The following is a 19,582-nucleotide window of genomic DNA, read 5'->3' on the forward strand; positions in this document are numbered from 1 at the left end:
CAGGCAGTCTGATCCTGGAGCCTGTCCTCTTCATCAATGCTTTATTACTTCCCATTCTTGGAAGAAAAAGATTTATGGAGACCTCTCCCCGCGGTCGGAACCTTAACCTCCTCCTCAATGCCTGTGAAACTTTTCAATTTCTTTTCCAACACAGTACAGGTAAAGCACTTAATATAGTGGCTGGCATAACTTAACAGTCAATAAGCATCAGCTATGAATTATAACCTTTTTTCCTTTCTCTTTCTCAAACGATTCACTTTCCCTCTCCAATACTCACTCTCCTGAGAGGACACTTGATTTCGCCCTGACCCCGTTTTTCATGGCCAAACTAGAAACCATTTAACAAGACCCTTTTCAGTGTAGCCTAATCAACAGTTCCTCCGATCGCTTTCCCTACATGCAATTGTCTCAGTCTCAGAGGTTTTTCTCCTCTCCGAGATAAACTCTTTGACCTCAAAGCGTTCCCACCTCTCCGCCAAACGTTTCCGCTTCCACATCCCGTTATCACCTCCAACCCGTCCCATCATTCAATGAGCAATGGTTCTGCGCCTACAAAGTGCTAGGCACTCTGCTAACTTTGTGATCAACAAAACGGGGCCGTTCTATTCCATGAGCTCAACCCAGTGCCAAATGAAAGCCCGCTCCACGGGGGCACCTGGATGGCTCAGTCCGTGAAGGCTTCGGCCCCGCTCGCGAGTTTGAGCCCCACGCATCCCGCCGCCTGCCGTCAGCCCGCACGGAGCCCCGTTCAGGTCCTCTTTCTCCCAGTCTCTGCCCCTCCCTTCACTCGCGCCCGCGTGCGCTCTCTCTCTCTCTCTCCGGCTCAGAAGTGAACATTTACAAAAGAAAAAAAAAAAAAGCATGCTTTACACGTAATAATGACAAAACCAAGTAAATACTGTAATCCCGTTAGGTCTGAGGCTCTGCACAGCAGCGCTGCACGCCAGGAGCCAGAGGTAGGAGACACCAGGGCGCTGAATGAAGGGGCCGCGGGGAGGGGCGAAAACCGAAGGGAAGAAAAGGGCGAAAAAAGGCGTCGTGGTGGGTGGACAGAAGGGACGGAAACGGGCGCCAGGCAGGCAGAGAGTGAACTGCTGACAGTCAGAAGGGGGAGGGGGGGCGAACCGAAAGTCCGACTCCGGAGGCAGGTGGGCTCCCGCAAGAGAAGGCGTGCCCGTGTCACTCACTTTTGCCGCAGGCTCTCCTCCCTCTCCTTGTCCAGAAGGCTAGGCCACGGCTTGTCGCTCCCGTAGGGGCGTGAGTAGCCGCCATAATACGCGGTCGATGAGGCCGAAGTGAAGAGGCTGCCCCGCGGCGCCGAGGGCCGCTCTCGGGAGCGTGACCGCGAGCGGGATCGGTAAGACTGGTTTCGGGACCCTTGGCTGAAGCCACCTAGCTGATGGCTGACACCATTACGGTCCCCAGACCGAGAGCAAGAGTGCGAGCGAGAGCTCGAGCGGGAGCGGCGGCCCCGCGGGGAGCGGGCGGATTTGCTGGGCTTAGGGCTCTTGGACAAACTGCGACGCTTCCCCCCAAAGCCCGAGGCCTCCCCCTCCGGGCTGCGCGAACGCGACACCGGAGCCATCGCCGCCGCCGGGTTCCCCGAGCCGCCGGGTCCCCCGAGCCGCCGGGTCCCCTCAGCCGCTAGAGAAGGGAGCGCTCTCGCGAGCTAAGGGAGATCTCGGTTGCTTCGGATCCCAGAGCCCGCCGTCGCGCCACCACCGAATGTGAGGAAACCTTGGAAACAGTTCCGGGTACGTCGGCAAATCCCTTCCCCCGACCTAGGTGGTTCTGCCGTCGGGACAGGATGTGTGTATAGGTATAATGAAGCCGGTGGGGCAACCGGATCCACCTATCCTTCCGGTCCCGGGTGAAGCGGCTCAAATCTAAACCGGACTAGAGACCTTGTCCTTTCTTCAGCCTTGAATCGAAATACTTGAAGGGAAGGGCGAGAGGCCCCAGGAGACAGTCCACTGAGCAGCCGTATGAATAATAAACCCAGTATGACTTTATATGTATATGTTTGTGTTTATGTACATGCATGTAGGAGTATACTCACCCCCACACGCGTTTTTTTTCTTTCTAATCTCACACAAAGTAAGGAGTGTTTATCAAAATTGGTGGTAAGCTATGATGTCAGCCCCATTTTGCCCAGTTAGCTTAGAGGGCACAAATTCTGTGTTAATAACTTGAGCATGGGGGTGCCCGGGTCGTTCAGTGGGTTGAGCCACCTACTCGTGATTTTGGTTCGGGTCCTGAGTTGGGATTCTCTCTCTCTCTCTCTCTCCCTCTGCCCCTCCCACACCCATTCTCTCTCTCTGTCTAAATAGATGAACAAACAAACAAACAAACAAACATTTTTAAAAAAAATTACTTGAGCCTGATACACTATAGTTAAGTTTGTAGCCTGGAGAAAACTGCATATTTCATCCCCCAAAATTCATCTCCTCTAATGTGCTCCAGCAAAAGGAATTTGTAACCCATTTCTTGTCAGGCCCCATAAACTAGTCCCATCATATGCTAGCTCAGCAATACATGGTTAATGGTCATTTTTTCGATTCATTTTATACTGTTTTTTAAAAATGGTTACTTATTTATTTTGAGAGAGAGAGGGAGAGGGGAAGGGCAGAGAGAGGGAGACAGAATCCCAAGCAGCCTCTGTGCTATCAGTGCAGACCCCAACTCAGGACTCGCTCGCACAATCTTGAGATCATGACCTGAGCTGAAATCAAGAGTCCAATGCTTAATGGACTGAGCCTTCCAGGCGCCCCTTTTATACTGTTTTTAAATGAAAGTCCACTAGGTTGTGGAAATGGGCATTAAGGTAGTGGGAGTCAGGGGAACTCTTTTATACCAATAATTGTTAAAGAAGGTGCACTATGGGGTGTCCGGCTGGCTCAGTCGGAAGAACGTATGACCCTTGATCTCGGGGTCGTGAGTTCTAGTCCCACGTTGGGTGTAGATATTACTTACACTTACGTAAGCTTAAAAAGAAAAAAAGTTGCAAGACTGAAAGTTTTGGGTTTTTAAAAATTTCTTAATGTTTATTTTTGAGAGAGAGAGAGTGCGCGAGTGAGCATGGGGGAGGGGCAGAGAGAGGGAGACAGAGGATCTGAAGCAGGCTCCAGGCAGAGAGCCTGGTGTGGCCCGAACTCGTGAGCCAGGGGATCATGACCTGAGCTGAAGTCAGATGATTAACCGACTGAGCCATCCAGACGCCCCCAAAACAAAGTTTTTAATCTCTGATCTGTTTTTGAAAGGAGTTATGAGCTCAAAACCTGAACTAAATAATTGTTTTGTTTGTTGTATAGATTTATTTTCAAAGGACAGAACAGATAATTTAAATACAAGTCTATAGGCACATGGGTGGCTCAGTTTGTTAAGCATCTGACTTCGGCTCAGGTCATGATCTCACAGTCCGTGAGTTCAAGCCTCTCGTTGGGCTCTGTGTTGACAGCTGGGAGCCTGGAGCCTACTTCAGATTCTGTGTCTCCCTCTCTCTCTGCCCCTCCCCCGCTCAAGCTCTGTCTGTCTCTCTCTCTCTCAAAAATAAAATAAACATTAAAAAAATTAAAAATAAGGGGCACCTAGGTGGCTCGGTTAGTTAAGTGTGGGACTTCAGCTCACATCATGATCTTAGAGTTCATGAGTTTGAGCCCCACATCGGGCTCTCTGCTGTCAGCACAGAGAATGCTTCAGATCCTCTGTCTCCCTCTCTCTCTTCCCCTCCCTCACTCACACTTTCCATTTCTCTCTCAAAAGTAAACATTAAAAAAAAAAAAGAATTACTCTGTCAAAGGCAGCGATCATGCCAAAACATGTTCTCACTTACAGACACTCGCCAGCATCTTTTGAGTCTTTGAGAGCTCTCAGTGAAAAAAAAGGGGTCTAATATTTTATTCATATACATCCTTCTTCTCTGCGATGTAATCTACAGTTTCTTGTGGACACATTAACTTCTCCACATCTGTATCAGGAATTTCAAACCCAAATTCATTCTCCCTGACCATAATAATCTCCACTTGTCCAAACTGTCTAAGCCCAGGTCTTTCATAAAGTGGGAATTTACCGAGAGCTTTTCTGGGTCAATCTTGCCATAGAGTTTCAAGACATAAAGAACACGGTCCTTGATTTCCTCCCACGTCAAAGTGCATCACTGTGCAGGTGGCACACTTGTGTAACTGGGACCTGCGGGAGCACTGAGGTGGGCTGCAGAGCCCCAGGCCTCCTCCAGGTCCCTGCGCCGCACAGGGTGATGCTGAGGGACAAGGCCACTGCCAGCGTGAGAGCCCCCAGGCAGCGGTGTCAAGGCTGAGGACAGTTGGCAGACACAAGTGGAGAGGACATGAGCCACCATGGTTACGCCAACCCCAGATTTGAACTAAATACTTTCACAAAATAATTTTCTTCCCAAATACTTCTTGTTCCTGGTTCAGACTTGTGATCTCTAGTGCTGGCTTTGACAGTCCCTCAAACTCGTGGCTCACTAGGATTTCTCCTTTGATGATGAATTGGTGCTCCATTTATGGGAAGGGGTTTGATGATATTAGGCCTCTAGACGTATGGAAAATTTCTCTAACTCTTGGATCAGCCCATAGGAATTTAACATTGGAAAGACTGAGCCACCAATGGACAATTATTTCTAATTTAACCTCACTGAGAGGAGCTGTGTCTGCCAACAGGTAGAAATGTGGTCAGAACTTGTGGGAGTGTTCTGATGACTGAAAATGACACAGGATGAAACGGAATGATATGACCATTCTGGCGTATATTTGAGGTGAAGATTCTGCTGGGGTGTGTGTGCGCGCGCCCACGTGGGCCCAAGACAGGGAGAAGGAAGAGCAAGTGTCGCCCTGCCCAGTGTGTGACTTGGATGGAGAATTTGAGTGCTTTGCTGTCCATTAGGTCCCTATGGGACTACGATGTTGGCCAACTATGCCAGTGGCTAATGCTGCGTGTAATGAAGCTCGCGGTCAATATCTGAGAGGGGTGGAGAGTAAGGAAGTTCCAGAACTTGGCAAATAACCCAGATCCTGAAGCGCAGCCAGTGCCCGTGGTGTCACAGATTCCAAAGAAAATCGAACAGCTGTCGATTCACACCTATGTATGAAAGAGGAGGAAAGGGAAAGAAGGTTTTAATACAGAGATAAAGATAATACAGCCCTCTGTTCCTGCGTTGCTTTCCTCCAGTTCACTGACGTTCTTTATTTGTGGCATTTAGGGTACAAAACTTCTGTTGTGATGATATTAAGAGAGAAACGTGCTGCACATGTGCTATTTCTTTAAGAGAAAATGTTAAGTGTGGAACTGTGGCATTTGATTTCCTCAGGCTGCCACCTTTTCTTCTCTTCCTCTTCATTCTCCTTCTCCAGTTCTCCAGGTCTTCCTTCTTCCTTCCCTTGCTTTAGAAATGAAAAAACAAGGGCGCTTGGGTGGCTCAGTCAGTTAAGTGTCCGACTTTGGCTCAGCTCACGATCTCACTGTTCGTGGGTTCAAGCCCCACGTCGGGCTCTGTGCTGACAGCTCAGAGCCTAGAGCCTGCCTGGGGTTCTGTGTCTCCCTCTCTCTTTCTCTGCCCCTTCCCCACTAACGCTCTGTCTCTCTTTTTCTCAAAAATAAATAAACACCGAATTAAAAAAAAAAACAAACAAACAAAGAACAGGAGTGCCTGAGAACACAGTTTTGCACAATTTAACCAACACTACATGAAGTACTTCTTTATTATCAGATAAACCAGACCAATAAACCAAAAACCTAGAATAGGCATATCTTGAAAACATTGGCTTCATATGAATGGAGATGTTAGCAGCATTCATGTTTTGATCTTGTCTTTCTTTTTTTTAAAAAAAAATTAGTAGGCTTTATTTTTTAGGGCAGTTTTATGTTTACAAAAACCTGAGCAGAAAGTACAGAGAGTTCCTGTTATATTTTGCATTGGGTGTGGTACCTTTGCTACAATTGATAACCCAGTATCGGTACATTCTAATTAAAGTCTATTGTTTACATTAGGGTTCACTCTTTGTGTAGTGTTTTCTATCAGTTTTGTCAAGTGCTTAATGTCCTGTATCTACCACTACTGTATATACAGAATAGTTTCATTTCCCTAAAAATCCCCTGTGCTCCACCTACTCATCCTTCCTTTCCTGCTCTCTTCCCCTTCTCCTAAAAAAAAAAAAAGGTTTCCCCTTCGTGGGAAACCACTGATCTTTCCACTTCGCTACCGCTGTACCTTTTCCAGAATGTCACATAGTTGGAATCAGACTGGCTTCTTCCGCTTAGCAATATGTACTTAAGTTTCCTTTGTGTCTTTTCCTCGGTTGACAGCTCATTTCTTTTTATTGCTGAATAATATTCTGTTGTACCAATGTATCACACTTTACCTATTCACCCGTTGAAGGATATCTTGGTTGCTTCTAGGTGTCGATGATTATGAATAAAGCTACTATAAACATTCACATGCAAATTTTGTGTAGCTATCTACTGTCAAGCTACTTGGGTGAATGCCTAGGGATGGGATTATTGGATCATATGATAAGAGTATGTTTAGTTTCATAAGAAACTGCCAAATTGTCTTCCAATGTGGCTGAACCATTTTTGCATTCCCACCAGCATGGAATGGGGGTTCCTGGTGCTCCACATCCTTGTCAGCATTTGCTGTTGTCAGTGTTTTGGATTTTAGCCATTCTAATAGGTGTGTAGTGTATCTTGTTGTTGTAGCTTTTAGTTTATTTAATTTGAGAGACAGCGTGAGCAGGAGAGGGGCAGAGAGAGAGGGAGAGAGAATTGCCAGCAGGCTCCGTGCTGTCAGTGCAGAGCCCACAGTGGGGCTTAATCTCACTAACTGTGGGATCATGACCGGAGCCGAAATCAAGAGTCAGACATTTAACTGACTGAGCCACCCAGGCGTCCGAGTATCTTGTTGTTTCCAAATTACACATAACGTTAGGCATCTTTGCATATGCTTATTTAGCAACTTTACATCTTCTTTGGTGAAGTTTCTGTTCAAACTTTTTGCCTACTTTTTAACTGGATTGTTTGTTTTCTTATTGTTGAGTTTTAAGAGCTCTTTCTATATTGTGGACACAAGTCTTTTATCAGATAAGTGTTTTGCACACATTTTCTTTCCAGTCTGTGGTTTGTCTTTTCATTCTTTAACAGTGTCTTTTGCAGGGCACACATTTTTTTTTTCCCATCAACATAAGTAAATATTTTTTAAATTAAAGTACAGTTGACATACAAGATTATATATATTTTTAATGTTTATTTATTTTTTGAGAGAGAGAACGAGCAGGGGAGGGGCAGAGAGAGAGGGAGACACAGAATCTGAAGCAGGCTCCAGGCTCTGAGCTGTCAGCACAGAGCCTGACATGGGGCTCCAACTCACAGACCATGAGATCATGACCTGAGCCAAAGTTGGACACTTAACCAACTGAGCCACCCAGGCTCCCCAACATGCAATATTATATTAGTTTCAGGTGTACCACATAGTAATTACACATTTATATACATTACAAAATGAACATCATGAGAAGTCTAATTACTGGGGTGCGTGGGTGGCTAAGTTGATTAAGCCTCTGGCTAGGGTCATGATCTCACAGTTCCATGAGTTCGAGCCCCACATAGGGCTCTCTGCTGTCAATGTGAAGCCTGCTTCTGAACTTCTGTCTCCTTCTCTCTGCCCTTCCCCCTGCTCATGCGTGGGCTCTCTCTCGAAAATAAATAACCATTAAAAAAAATTTGGGGTGCCTGGGTGGCTCAGTTGGTTGAGTGTCTGGCTTTGGCTCAGGTCATGATCTCACAGTTTGTGAGTTTGAGCCCCATGTCAGGCTCTGTGCTAACATCTCGGAAGTTGGAGCCTGCTTCAGATTCTTTGTCTCCCTCTCTCTGCACCTTCCCCACTCTCACTCTGTCTCTCAAAAATAAATAAACATTAAAAAATTTAAAAAAAATTAAAGGGGTGCCTGGGTGACTCAGTCGGTTAAGCATCTGACTTCAGCTCAGGCCGTGATTTTGCAGTTCGTGAGTTGCAGCTCTGCATCAGGCTCTGTACTGACGGCTCAGAGCCTGGAGCCTGCTTCGAATTCTGTGTCTCCCTTTCTCTCTCTCTCTCTCTCTCTCTCTCTCTCTCTCTCTCTCTCTCCCCCTGCTCGCACCCTGTCGGTCTGTCTCTCTGTCTCTCTCTCTCAAAAATAAACATTAAAAGAATAAGAAAAAATTAAAAAAGAAGTCTAGTTACCGCCTGTCACCATACAAAGTTATTACAATATTATTAACTGTATTCCCTATGTTTGTACTTTTCATCCTGTGACTTGTTTATTTTATAACTGGAAGTTTGTATCTCTTAATCCCCTTCATCTATTTTACCCGTTCTCCCAGCCCCCTCCCCTCTGGAAACTACCAGTTTGTCCTCTGTATTTATGTCTATATCTGTTTTGTTTTGTTTCTTCATTTGTTGGGGTTTTTAAAAGAGTCTACATATAAGTGAAAGCATATGCTATTTGTCTTTCTTTTTAAAAAATGTTTATTTATTTTTGAGAGAGAGAGAGAGAGAGAGAGAGAGAGAGAGAGAGAGAGAGAGAACACGAGCACAGCAGGAGGGGCAGAGAGAGAGGGAGACACAGAATCTGAAGCAGGCTCCAGGCTCTGAGCTGTCAGCATAGAGTCCGACGCAGGGCTTGAACTCACCAACTGGGAGATCATGACCTGACCCAAAGTCATATGCTTAACCAACTGAACCATCCAGGTGCCCCTAATATTTGTCTTTCTATGGATAACTTATTTAACTTATAATGATACTCTCTAGGTCATCCATTTTGTCGGGAATGAATGGTAAGATACCGTTCTTTTTTGTGGATGATATATCACATATTTTTTCCAAGATTTTATTATTATTTTTTTACATTTATTTATTTTTGAGAGAGAGAGACAGAGCACAAGTGGGGGAGGGGCAGAGAGAGGAGACACAGAATCCGAAGCAGGCTTCAGGCTCCGAGCTGCCAGCACAGAGCCCGATGCGGGGCTCGAACCCACAAACCATGAGATCACGACCTGAGCTGAAGTCGGATGCTCAACCGACTGAGCCACCCAGGTGCCCCTCTAAGATTTTATTTTTAAGTATTCTTTACACCCAACCTGGGGCTCACACTTACAACCATGAGATCAAGGGTCACATGCTCTACCGACTGGGCCAGCCAAGCCCCCTACCACATTTTCTTTATCCATTCATCTATCAATGGACACTTGAGTTGTTTCCATATCTTAGCTATTGTAAATACTGCTACAGTAAACATGGGGTGCATATTTCTTTTCAAATTAGTGTTTTTGTTTTCTTTGGGTAAACACCCAGGAGTGCAATTGCCGGATTGTGTGGTATTTCTATTTTAAACATTTTGAGGAACTCCATACTGTTTCCCATAGTGGCTGCACCAATTTACAGTCACACCAACAGTGCACCAGGGTTCCCTTTTCTCGATATCCTTCCCAATATTTGTTATTTCTTATCTTTTTGATTCTAGCCATTCTGACAGGTATAAAGTGACATCTCACTGTGGTTTTGATTTGCATTTCCCTGATAACTAGTGATTTTGAGTATCTTTTCATGTGTCTGTTGGCCATCTCTGTATCTTCTTTGGGAAAATGTCTATTCCACTACTCTGCCCATTTTTAAATCATTATGTGTGGGGGTTTTTTTGGTGTTGAGTTATATGGGTTCCTTAGATATTCTGGATATTAACCCCCTTATCAGATATATCATTTGCAATAGTCTTCTCCATTAAGTACATTTCCTTTTCATTTTGTTGATGGCTTCCTTTGCTGTGCAAAAGCTTTGTAGTTTGATGTAGTCCTATTCATTTATTTTTGCTTTTTTTGCCCTTGCCTGAGAAAACAAGTCCAAAAAACATTGCTAAGACTGATGTTCAAGAGTTTATTGCCTAAGTTTTCTTTTTTTAATGTTTATTTATTTTGAGAGAGAGACAGAGAGAGAGACAGAGAGTGCACGTGCACAAGTGGGGGAGGGGCAGAGAGACAGAGGGAAACAGAGAATCCCAAGCAGGCTACGTGCTGTCAGCGCAAGGCCTGACGTGAGGCTTGATCTCATGAACCATGAGCTCATGACCTGAGCTGAAATCAAAAGTTGGACACCTAACTGACTGAGTCACCCAGGCACCCCACTGCCTATGTTTTCTTTTAAGAGTTTTGTGGTTTCAGGTTTTACATTTAGGTTTTTAATCCATTTTGAGTTTATTTTTGTGTATGGTGTAAAACAGTGGTCCAGTTTCATTCTTTTGCATGTAGCTGTCCAGTGTTCCCCATACCATTTATTTAGGAGACTGTCTCTTTTCCATTGTATAGTCTCACCTCCTTTGGCATAGATTAATTGGCCATATAACTGTGGGTTTATTTCTGGGCTCTCTATTCTCTTCTACTGATCTATGTGTCTATTTTTATGTCAGTACCACACTGTTTTGATTATTACAGCTTTGTAGTATAGTTTGAAATCTGAGAATATAATACTTTCTGCTTTGTTCTTTTTTCTAAAGATTGCTTTGGCTGCTCAGGGTCTCATGTTATTTCATACAAGTTTTAGGATTATTTGTTCCAGTTCTGTGAAAAATGCCATTGGTATTTTGATTGGGATTGCATTGAATCTGCAGATTGCTTTGGGTAGTATGGACATTTTAAGAATATTAGTTTTTCTAACCCATGAGCATAGTATATTTTTCTACATATTTGCATCATCTTCAATTTCTTTCATCAATGTCTTATACTTTTCAGAGTACAGGTCTTTCACCTCCTTAAATTTATTCCTAAGTATTTTATTCTTTTTGATGCAATTGTGTATGGGATTGTTTTCTTAATTTCTTTTCTGACTGTTATTAGTGTAGAAAAATGCAACAGAGAGGCGCCTGGGTGGCTCAGTCGGTTAAGTGTCTGACTCTTGGTTTCGGCTCAGGTCATGAGGTCAAGCCCTGTGTCGGGCTCTGTGCTGACAGTGTGGAGCCTATTTGGGATTCTCTCTCTCCCTCTGTCTTTGCCCCTCCCCTGCGTGCACTCTCTCTATCTCTCTCTCAAAATAAATGAAATAAGCTTAAAAAAAAGAAAAATGCAACATATTTCTATTAATTTTGTATCCTTCAACTTACTGAATTCATTTATTAGTTCAAATAGTTTTTTGGTGGAGTCTAGGGTTTTCTACATATTGTGTATCATGTCACCTGCAAATAGTGACAGTTTTTCTTCTTCCTTGCCAATTTGGATGCCTTTTATTTTTATTTTTATTTTTTATTTTTTTGTTAATCACCACAGCTAGAACTTCCAGTATTATGCTGAATAAAATTGGCAAGAACGGGAATGGGCATCCTTGTCTTGTTCCTGATCTTAGAGTTAAGTTCTCGGCTTTTCACAGTTGAGTATGGTGCTAGCTATGAGTATGTCACATGTGGCCTTTATTACGTTAAGGTGCGTTCCCTCTAGACTCACTTTGTTGAGAGTTTTTGTCATAACTGAATTTTGAATTCTGTCAAATGCTTTTTCTTAATTTATTAAGATGATCATGGGTGCCTGGGTGGCTCAGTTGGTTGAGCGTCAGACTTTGGCTCAGGACTTTGTCTCAGGCCATGATCTCAGTTTGTGAGTTCGAGTCTCGCATTGGGCTCTCTGCTGTCAGCGTGGAGCCACTTTGGATCCTCTGTCCCTCTCTCTCTGCACCTCCCCTGCTCGCTCTCTTTCTCTCAAAAATAAACATTGAAAAATTAAGGAAGATGACCGTATCATTTTTATCCTTCATTTTGTTAATGTGGTGTATCTCATTGATTGAGATAAGGATGTTAAACCATCCTTTCATCCCTGGAATAAATCCCACTTGATCATGGTGTATGATCCATTTAATGTATCGTTGAATTTAATTCGCTAATATATTGTTGAGGATTGTTGCATCTGTGTTTATCAGGGATATTAACCTGTAATTTTCCTTTTTGTAGTATCTCTGGTTTTGGTATTAGGGTAATTTTGGCCTCATGGAATGAATTTGAAAGCATTTTGTCCTCTTCAAGTTTCTGAAATAGTTTGAGAAGGATAGGTGTTGACTCTCTTTAAGTGTCTAATATAATTTACCCGTGAAGCCATCTGGTCCTGGACTTTTGTTTGTTGAGAGTTTTTGACTATTGATTCAATTTTATTACTAGTAAGTGGCCTGTTCAGATTTTCTGTTTATTCATGATTCAATCTTGGATGTTTGTATGTTTCTAGGAATTTATTATTCTTCCAGCTTGTGCAATTTGTTGGCATTTGGCATATATATATATATATATATATATATTTTGTAGTACTCCCTTAAGATGCTTTGTGATTCTGTGGTGTCACTTGTAACTTCTCTTTCATTTCTGATTTTACTCACTTGAGTCCCCTCTCTTTTTTCTTGATGAGTCTGGCTAAAGATTTATCAATTTTGTTTATCTTTTCAAAGAACTAGCTCTTAATTTCACTACCTTTCGTATTGCTTTTTTAGTCTCTATTTCATTTATTTCTGCTCTGATATTTATTCCTTATTATTATTATATATTTATTACTTTGGACTTTGTTGTTTTTCTAGTTCCTTTAGGTGTAAGGTTAGATTATTTATTTCAGATTTTTCTTATTTCTTGATGCAGGCTTGTATTGTTATAAACTTACTTCCTAGAGCTGCTTTTGCTGTGTCCCAAAGATTTTGGAATGTTATTATTTTCAACTTCATTTGTCTTATTTTTTAATTTTCTCTTACAGTGCTTTTGTCCTAAGGAAAGTTCCTACAGATTCCTGCCCCTCAGCACACCCCCTAAAATTAGTCAATAAATCTCCTTCATGTAAGGGCCAGGTGCCTTTCAAACTGTTGCCTCTGTGCTGGGTCTGAGTTCACGCACAGACCCTTTAGTAATGGAGCCTGTTTTCTATAGCCCTCTGGCTCCCCTAGGAGATTCCCCTAGGAATTTCTACCTAGACAATCATGTCATCTGTGAACAAAGACAGTTTTATTTCTACCTTCCCCATCTACATACCTTTTATTTTACTTTGTCTTATTGCATTAGTTAGGCCTACCAGTAAGATGTTCAATAAAAGTAGTTAGAGGGGACATCCCTGCTTTCTTCCTGATTTTAAGGTGAAAGCATCTAATTTCTCACCACTAAGTATGATAACTGTAGACATTTTTATAGATGTCCTTTATCATGTTGAGGAACTTCCTTTTTGTTCCTAGTTTGCTGAACGTATGTAACATGAATTGGTGCTGGACCTTGTCAAGTGCTTTTTTCTGCATCTGATGATAGGATCATGTCATTTTTTCTTCTTTAGTCTGTTGATGTGATGGATTACATTAATTGACTTTTGAGTGTGAACCAGCCTTGCGTACCTGAGATGAATCCCAGTTGGTCATAGTATATAATTGTTTTCATAACTTGTTGTATTTGATCTGCCAATATTTGGTTGATGGTTTTTGCATCTATATTAAGAGATACGGGTCTTTGGTTTTCCTTTTTGTAATGTATTGTCTGGTTTTAGTATTAGGATGATGCTGATCTCATAGAATGAGTTAGAAAGCATTCCCCCTGCTTCTATTTTCTAGAACAGATTGTAGAGAATTTGTATCATTTATTATGTTTGGTAGAATTCCCCAGTAAACCCATTTGTGCCTGTTGCTTTCTGTTTTGGAAGGTTACTAATTATTGGCTCAGTTTTAAAATAGGTATAGACCTATTCATATAGTCTATTTCTCTTTTTATGAGTATTGTTAGATTATGTATTTCAAAGAATTGGTCCATTGCTTCTAAGTTATCAAATTTGTGACCATAGAGTTGTTCATAATATTCTTTTATTATCCTTTTAATGTCAGCGGAATCAGAAGTGATGGCCCCCTTTCTTTTTTTTTGTTTAAAAAAATTTTTTTAATGTTTATTAAGTTTTTGAGAGAGAAAGACAGAATTCTCAAAAGCAGGCTTCAGGCTCCGAGCTGTCAGCACAGAGCCCTACATCGGGCTTGAACTCACACACTGTGAGATCATGACCTGAGCCGAAGTTGGATGCTTAACTGACTGAGCCACCCAGGTGCCCCATGATGGGCCCCTTTCATTTCTGATAGTAGCAATTTGTGTCTTCTCTTTTTTTCTTGGTTAGCCTGGACAGATACTTATCACTTTTGTCAATATTTTCAAAATAACCACCTTTTGGTTTCATTGATTTTCTCTATTGTTTTCTTGTTTTCAATTTCTTTGATTTTTGCTCTGAGGTTTTAATATCTTTTTTTCTGCTTACTTGCATTTAATTTCCTCTTCTTTCTCTAGGTTCCTAAGGTAGAAACTTAGATTATTAATTTTAGATTTTTCTTCTTTTCTAACATATGCATTCAGTGTGACAAATATCCCTCTATGCATTGATATCATTGCATCTCCAAATTTTGATAAGTTGTATTTCCATTTCCATTTAGTTAAAAATATTTCTTCACATTCTCTTGAGATTTATTCTTTGATCCATGTGTTATTTAGAAGTGTGTTTTATGGCCCAGAATATAGTCTGTTTTAGTGAATGTTTCATGTGAGCCTGAAAACAATGTGCATTCTGCTGTTGTTGAAGTATTCTGCAAAGGTCAATTAGATCTGGTTTACTGATGATGCTCTTAGTTCAATTATATTCGATTATACTGATTTTCTACCTGCTGTATTTGTCAATTAGTAATAGAGGGGATGTTAAAGTTCTCAAGTACAACAGTAGATTTGTCTATTTCTCCTTGTAGTTCTGTCAATTTTGACTCATGTGTTTTGACACTGGGTTGACACATTAAGGTTTGCTGTCTTCTGGAAAATTGGATCTTTTGCTGTTATGTAATGGCCCTCTTTATCCCTGATAATTGTCCTTGTTCTGAAGCGTGCTTTGTCTGAAGTACTCCAGCTTTCTTTTGCTTAATGTTAGCATGGTATATCTTTCTCCATACCTTCAATGCCTCCATACCTTCAATTGATCTCTCTTTACATGTAAAGTAGGTTTCCCGGGGCGCCTGGGTGGCTCAGCCCGTTAAGCGTCCGACTTCGGCTCAGGTCATGATCTCACGGTTTGTGAGTTTGAGCCCGGTGTCGGGCTCTGTGCTGACAGTTCAGAGCCTGGAGCCTGCTTCGGATTCTGTGTCTCCCTCTCTCTGTGTCCCTCCCCTGCTCACACTCTGTCTCTCTCTTTCAAAAATGAACAACCATTAAAAAAACAAATAAAGTAGGTTTCTTGTTGGCAACATATAGTTGGCTCTTGTGTTTTTTAAATCCAGTCTTACAGTCTCTATCTTTTAATTGCCATAGACTATTCACATTTAAAATTGTTATTGATATATTCAGATTAGTATCTACCGTTTTTTGTAATTGCTTTGTATTCATTGTCATTGTTCTTGGTTTCTATTTTATCTTCCACTCTTTTTCTGCCTTCTCTGGTTTTAATTGAGATTTTTATTATGATTCAATTTTCTCTATTCTCTTAACATACCATTAACACTTAGAAAAAAATTTTTTAGTGGTTGCCCTAGAATTTGCAATATGCATTTACAAGGAGTCTAAGTCCACTTCCAAATAACACTATATCATTTTACTGGTAGTACAAATACCTTATGCGCAGTGTTCCCAATTCCTCTCTCCTGTCTTTTATAACATTGCTGTCATTCATTTCACTTATCCATATGCTATAATCACTGAAGACATTTTTACTGTTATTATTTTGGACAAACTGTTATCTGTTAGATCACATAAAAATATAAATAAAATGTTTCATCTTACCTTCATTTATTATTTCTCTAACACCTTTTCTTTCTTTATGCAAATCTGAATTTCTTTTTTTAAAATTTTTATTTATTTAAGTAATCTCTGCCCCCCAATGTGGGACTTGAACTCACAACCCCAAGATCCAGAGTCGCATGCTTCTCCAAACTGAGCCAGCCAGGTACCCCACAAGTCTGAGTTTGTGACCTATATCATTTTCCTCCTCTCTAAGTGCTCCTGTTAACATTTCTTGCAAAGGAGGTATACTGGTGACAAATTATCTTAATTTTTATTTGTCTGAGAAAGTCTTTATTTCTCCACACTTTTGAAGGATAACTTTGATGGATACGGAATTCTAGGTTAATGGATTTTTTTTCCTCCAACACTTTAAATATTTCACTTCACTTAGGGCACCTGGGTAGCTCAGTCAATGGAGCATCTGACTCTTGATTTCAGCTCAGGTCATGATCCCAGGGTCATGGGATCGTGCCCCGTATCAGGCTCCATGCTGAGCGTGGAGCCTGCTTAAGATTCGCTCTCTCCCTCCCTGTGCACCTCTTCCTCGCTTGTACTCTCTCTCTCTCTCAAAAACATTTTTTTTCCCACTTCACCATCTTCTTACTTGCATGTTTTCTAAATTTTTTTTTTCAACGTTTATTTATTTTTGGGACAGAGAGAGACAGAGCATGAACGGGGGAGGGGCAGAGAGAGAGGGAGACACAGAATCGGAAACAGGCTCCAGGCTCTGAGCCATCAGCCCAGAGCCTGACGCGGGGCTCGAACTCACGGAGTGCGAGATCGTGACCTGGCTGAAGTCGGACGCTTAACCGACTGCGCCACCCAGGCGCCCCGCTTGCATGTTTTCTAAAGAGAAGTCTGATGTGATTCTTATCCTTGCTCCTGTATAGGTATTTTTTTTTTTTGATCTGGCTTCTTTCAAGATTTTCTCTTTGCCTTTGATTTTTCTACAGTTTGAATATGATATGCCCCAGTATAGATTTTTTTGGTGTTTATCCTGCTTGATGTTCTGTGAACTTCCTGGATCTGTTGTTTGGTGTCTGCCATTAATTTGGAACAAATCTCTGCCAGTATAACTTTTTTTTTTGAAGGTTTAAAAGAGTTTTTGAGTATAGTTGACACACAATGTTGTATTAGTTTCAGGTGTACAGCATAGTGATTTAATGCAATCCCTACCAAAATACCAACAGCATTTTTCACAAAACTAAAACAATACTAAAATTTGTATGGTACCACAGAAGACCCCCAATAGCCAAAGCAATATTGACAAAGAAAAACAAAGCCGGAGGTATCACGATTCCAGATTTCAAGATATACTACAAAGCTGGAGTCATCAGAGAAGTATGGTACCGGCATCAAAATAGACACACAGATCAATGCAACAGAACAGAGAGCCCAGAAAGAAATCCACACTCATATGGTCAATGAACTTATGCCAAAGGAGGCAAGAACATACATTAGGGAAAAGACAGTCTCATCAATAAACGGTGTTGGGAAAACTGGACAGCTACACGCAAAAGAATGAATTTGAACTACTTTCTAACACCACACACAAAAATAAACTCAAAATGGATTGAAGACTTAAATTGGAGATCTGCCAATTTTACTTTAAACATTTCTTCCACTCTTTTTTCTTTCTCCTCCTTCTGGCATTCCCGTCACACATGTTACACCTCTTGCAGTTGTCTACAGCTCTTAGGTGGTCTGTTTTGTTTTGTTTCCTTCATTCTTTTTTCTCTTTGTTTTTCATTTTCAGAAGTTTCTGTTGTCATATTGGGGAGCTTCTGTCGTATTGGGAAGTTGCTGTTGTCATATCTTCCAGCTCATTGATCCTTACTTGCCTTGTACAGTCTATCGATAAGCCCATCAAAGGCACTCTTCAGGGGCACCTGGCTGGCTCAGTTGGTGGAATGTGCGACTCTTGGTTTCAGGGTTGTGAGTTTGAGTCCCATGTTGGGTATAGACATTACTTAAAATCTTAAAAAAAAAAAAAAAAGGCCTTCTCCAGTTCTGTCACAGTGTTTTTGTTTTCTAGTATTTCCTTTTGATTCTTTCTTAGAGTTTTTATTTCTTGGCTTTACATTATTCATATGTTCTTGCATATTGTCCACTTTTTTCATGAGAGACTTTAGCATATTAATCATAGTTATTTTATTATTTTATTTTTTGATATATTTTATTACTTTTAGAAGTTTATCTATTTTGAGAGAGAGAGAGAGAGAGAGGTAGTGGAGGAGGGGCAGAGAGAGAGGAAGAGAGAATCCCGAGCAGGCTCTGTGCTGTCACTGCAGAGCCTGATGCAAGGCTCCATTTCATGAACTGTGAGATGGTGACCTGAGCTGAAATCAAGAGTCAGATGCCTAATGGACCGAGCCACCCAGATGCCCCAAATCATAGTAATTTTAAATTCCACATCAAATAATTCCAAAATTTCTGCCATATTTGAGTCTACTTCTGATGCTATGTCTCTTCAGAATATGTGGGTTTTTTTGTTTTTTGTTTTGTTTTGTTTTGTTTTGTTTTTAGCATGCCTTATACCTTTTATTGAAAGCCAGATGTGATGTACTGGGTAAAAGAGCTGGAGTAGATAGTGCTTTAGTGCAAGGTTTTCTGTTTATCTGGCTAGGAATTAGGATGTGTTTACTGTTTGCTGTGTCAGAGGCTAAAATTCCCTTTAGTGTCCTTGTTTTTGTCTCGGCTGTCATCTTTGAGTTTCCCCAGAGGCTTCTTCTTAAATAGGGTCTGAGGCTTGCAGTTCTTTTAGGTGTAGTCCACTATTAAACAGGAGCACTGTTCATTTGGTGGTAAGTCTGTGGGGAGGAAAAACGTTCTATAGTCCTATGATTAGATCTCAGTCCTTTAGGGAGTCCGTCTCCCTGGGCTGTGACCTTCACAAGGGCTTCTCAGCTTCCCCACCCTTTCTTTTAACTAAGTGAGACAGGAAGGCTGGAAGGGGCCAGAGTTGGGTGTACCCACCCCTCCCACCGTCACCCAGGCTTTGGTAAAACCCAAGTCCCTTAGGCTATGGTTAGTTTCCCTTCAGGGTAGGCCTTGGTTGAGAAAATCAGAGAGCTCTGGATATGTTTCAAAATAGTTTTCCCCTCTCCCTGCTTTAAGCAAGTGGAGTTTTCTCCAGTTTTTACAGTGATAGCTCCTCGGAACCCTTCCCTGGCCAGAGTATTAACTCTTAAGGCAATCCATACTAAGCTTCTAAAATTTGTCAATGACAGGGCGCCTGGTGGCTCGGTCAGTTAAGTGTCCAACTCTTGATCTCAGCTCAGGTCTTGATATCAGGGTCATCAGTTCAAGCCCTGCGTTGGGCTCCATGCTGGGTATGCAGCCTACTTAAAAAATAATAAATAAAATAATAAAATAAAATAAAATAAAATAAAATAAAATAAAATAAAACTCACCAATTATAGTTTACTGTGTTCCAACTCATATTGGCTTTAACTGTGGGTTTCTGCTTAGGCTTCTGCTTCTGGCAAACTGTGTTTATCGGTCTTCTCCCTACTTTCCAGGGCAGCAGTTTGCCCTATGACCTCAGTGCTCTAACAGATCTAAGAAGAATTGTTTTCAGTTTATTCCATTCTTTCTTGTTATGAAGATGAGAATTCCTTCCTTATTCTTTACATTTTGGACTGGAAAATGGAAGTCCTTGTCTTTCTTTTTAAAGTGTGAGAGTTTGGGGTGCCTGGTGGCTCAGTTGGTTGAGCGTCTGACTCTTGATTTTGGCTCTGGTCATGATCTCACAGTTTTGGGGATTGAGCCCTACATCGGGCTCTGCACTAACATGCGGA

The 19,582-nt window shown here is 41.7% G+C and overlaps 1 protein-coding gene and 1 pseudogene across 5 annotated transcripts in view; both read right to left on the reverse strand.

The window, feature by feature from the left end:
• NKAP (NFKB activating protein) overlaps positions 1-1,770 on the reverse strand; it is a 53,182-nt gene extending 51,412 nt beyond the window's left edge. For 2 of the 5 annotated variants that reach the window (XM_040468023.1, XM_040468022.1), the window contains exon 1: positions 1,188-1,770. In XM_040468023.1, coding sequence (XP_040323957.1) covers positions 1,188-1,585 — 398 coding nt within the window. In that variant the 5' untranslated portion in view covers positions 1,586-1,770. The remainder of the gene's footprint in view (positions 1-1,187) is intronic. The other 3 variants (XM_040468026.1, XM_040468025.1, XM_040468024.1) reach the window with 2 other exon arrangements.
• Positions 1,771-3,751: 1,981 nt separating this feature from the next.
• LOC121025462 (acyl carrier protein, mitochondrial-like) lies at positions 3,752-4,570 on the reverse strand (annotated as a pseudogene).
• Positions 4,571-19,582: the final 15,012 nt, after the last annotated feature.

This window comes from Herpailurus yagouaroundi, unplaced genomic scaffold (assembly GCF_014898765.1).
Source record: "Herpailurus yagouaroundi ecotype Mexico unplaced genomic scaffold, PumYag 67641, whole genome shotgun sequence".
Taxonomy (NCBI): domain Eukaryota; kingdom Metazoa; phylum Chordata; class Mammalia; order Carnivora; family Felidae; genus Herpailurus; species Herpailurus yagouaroundi.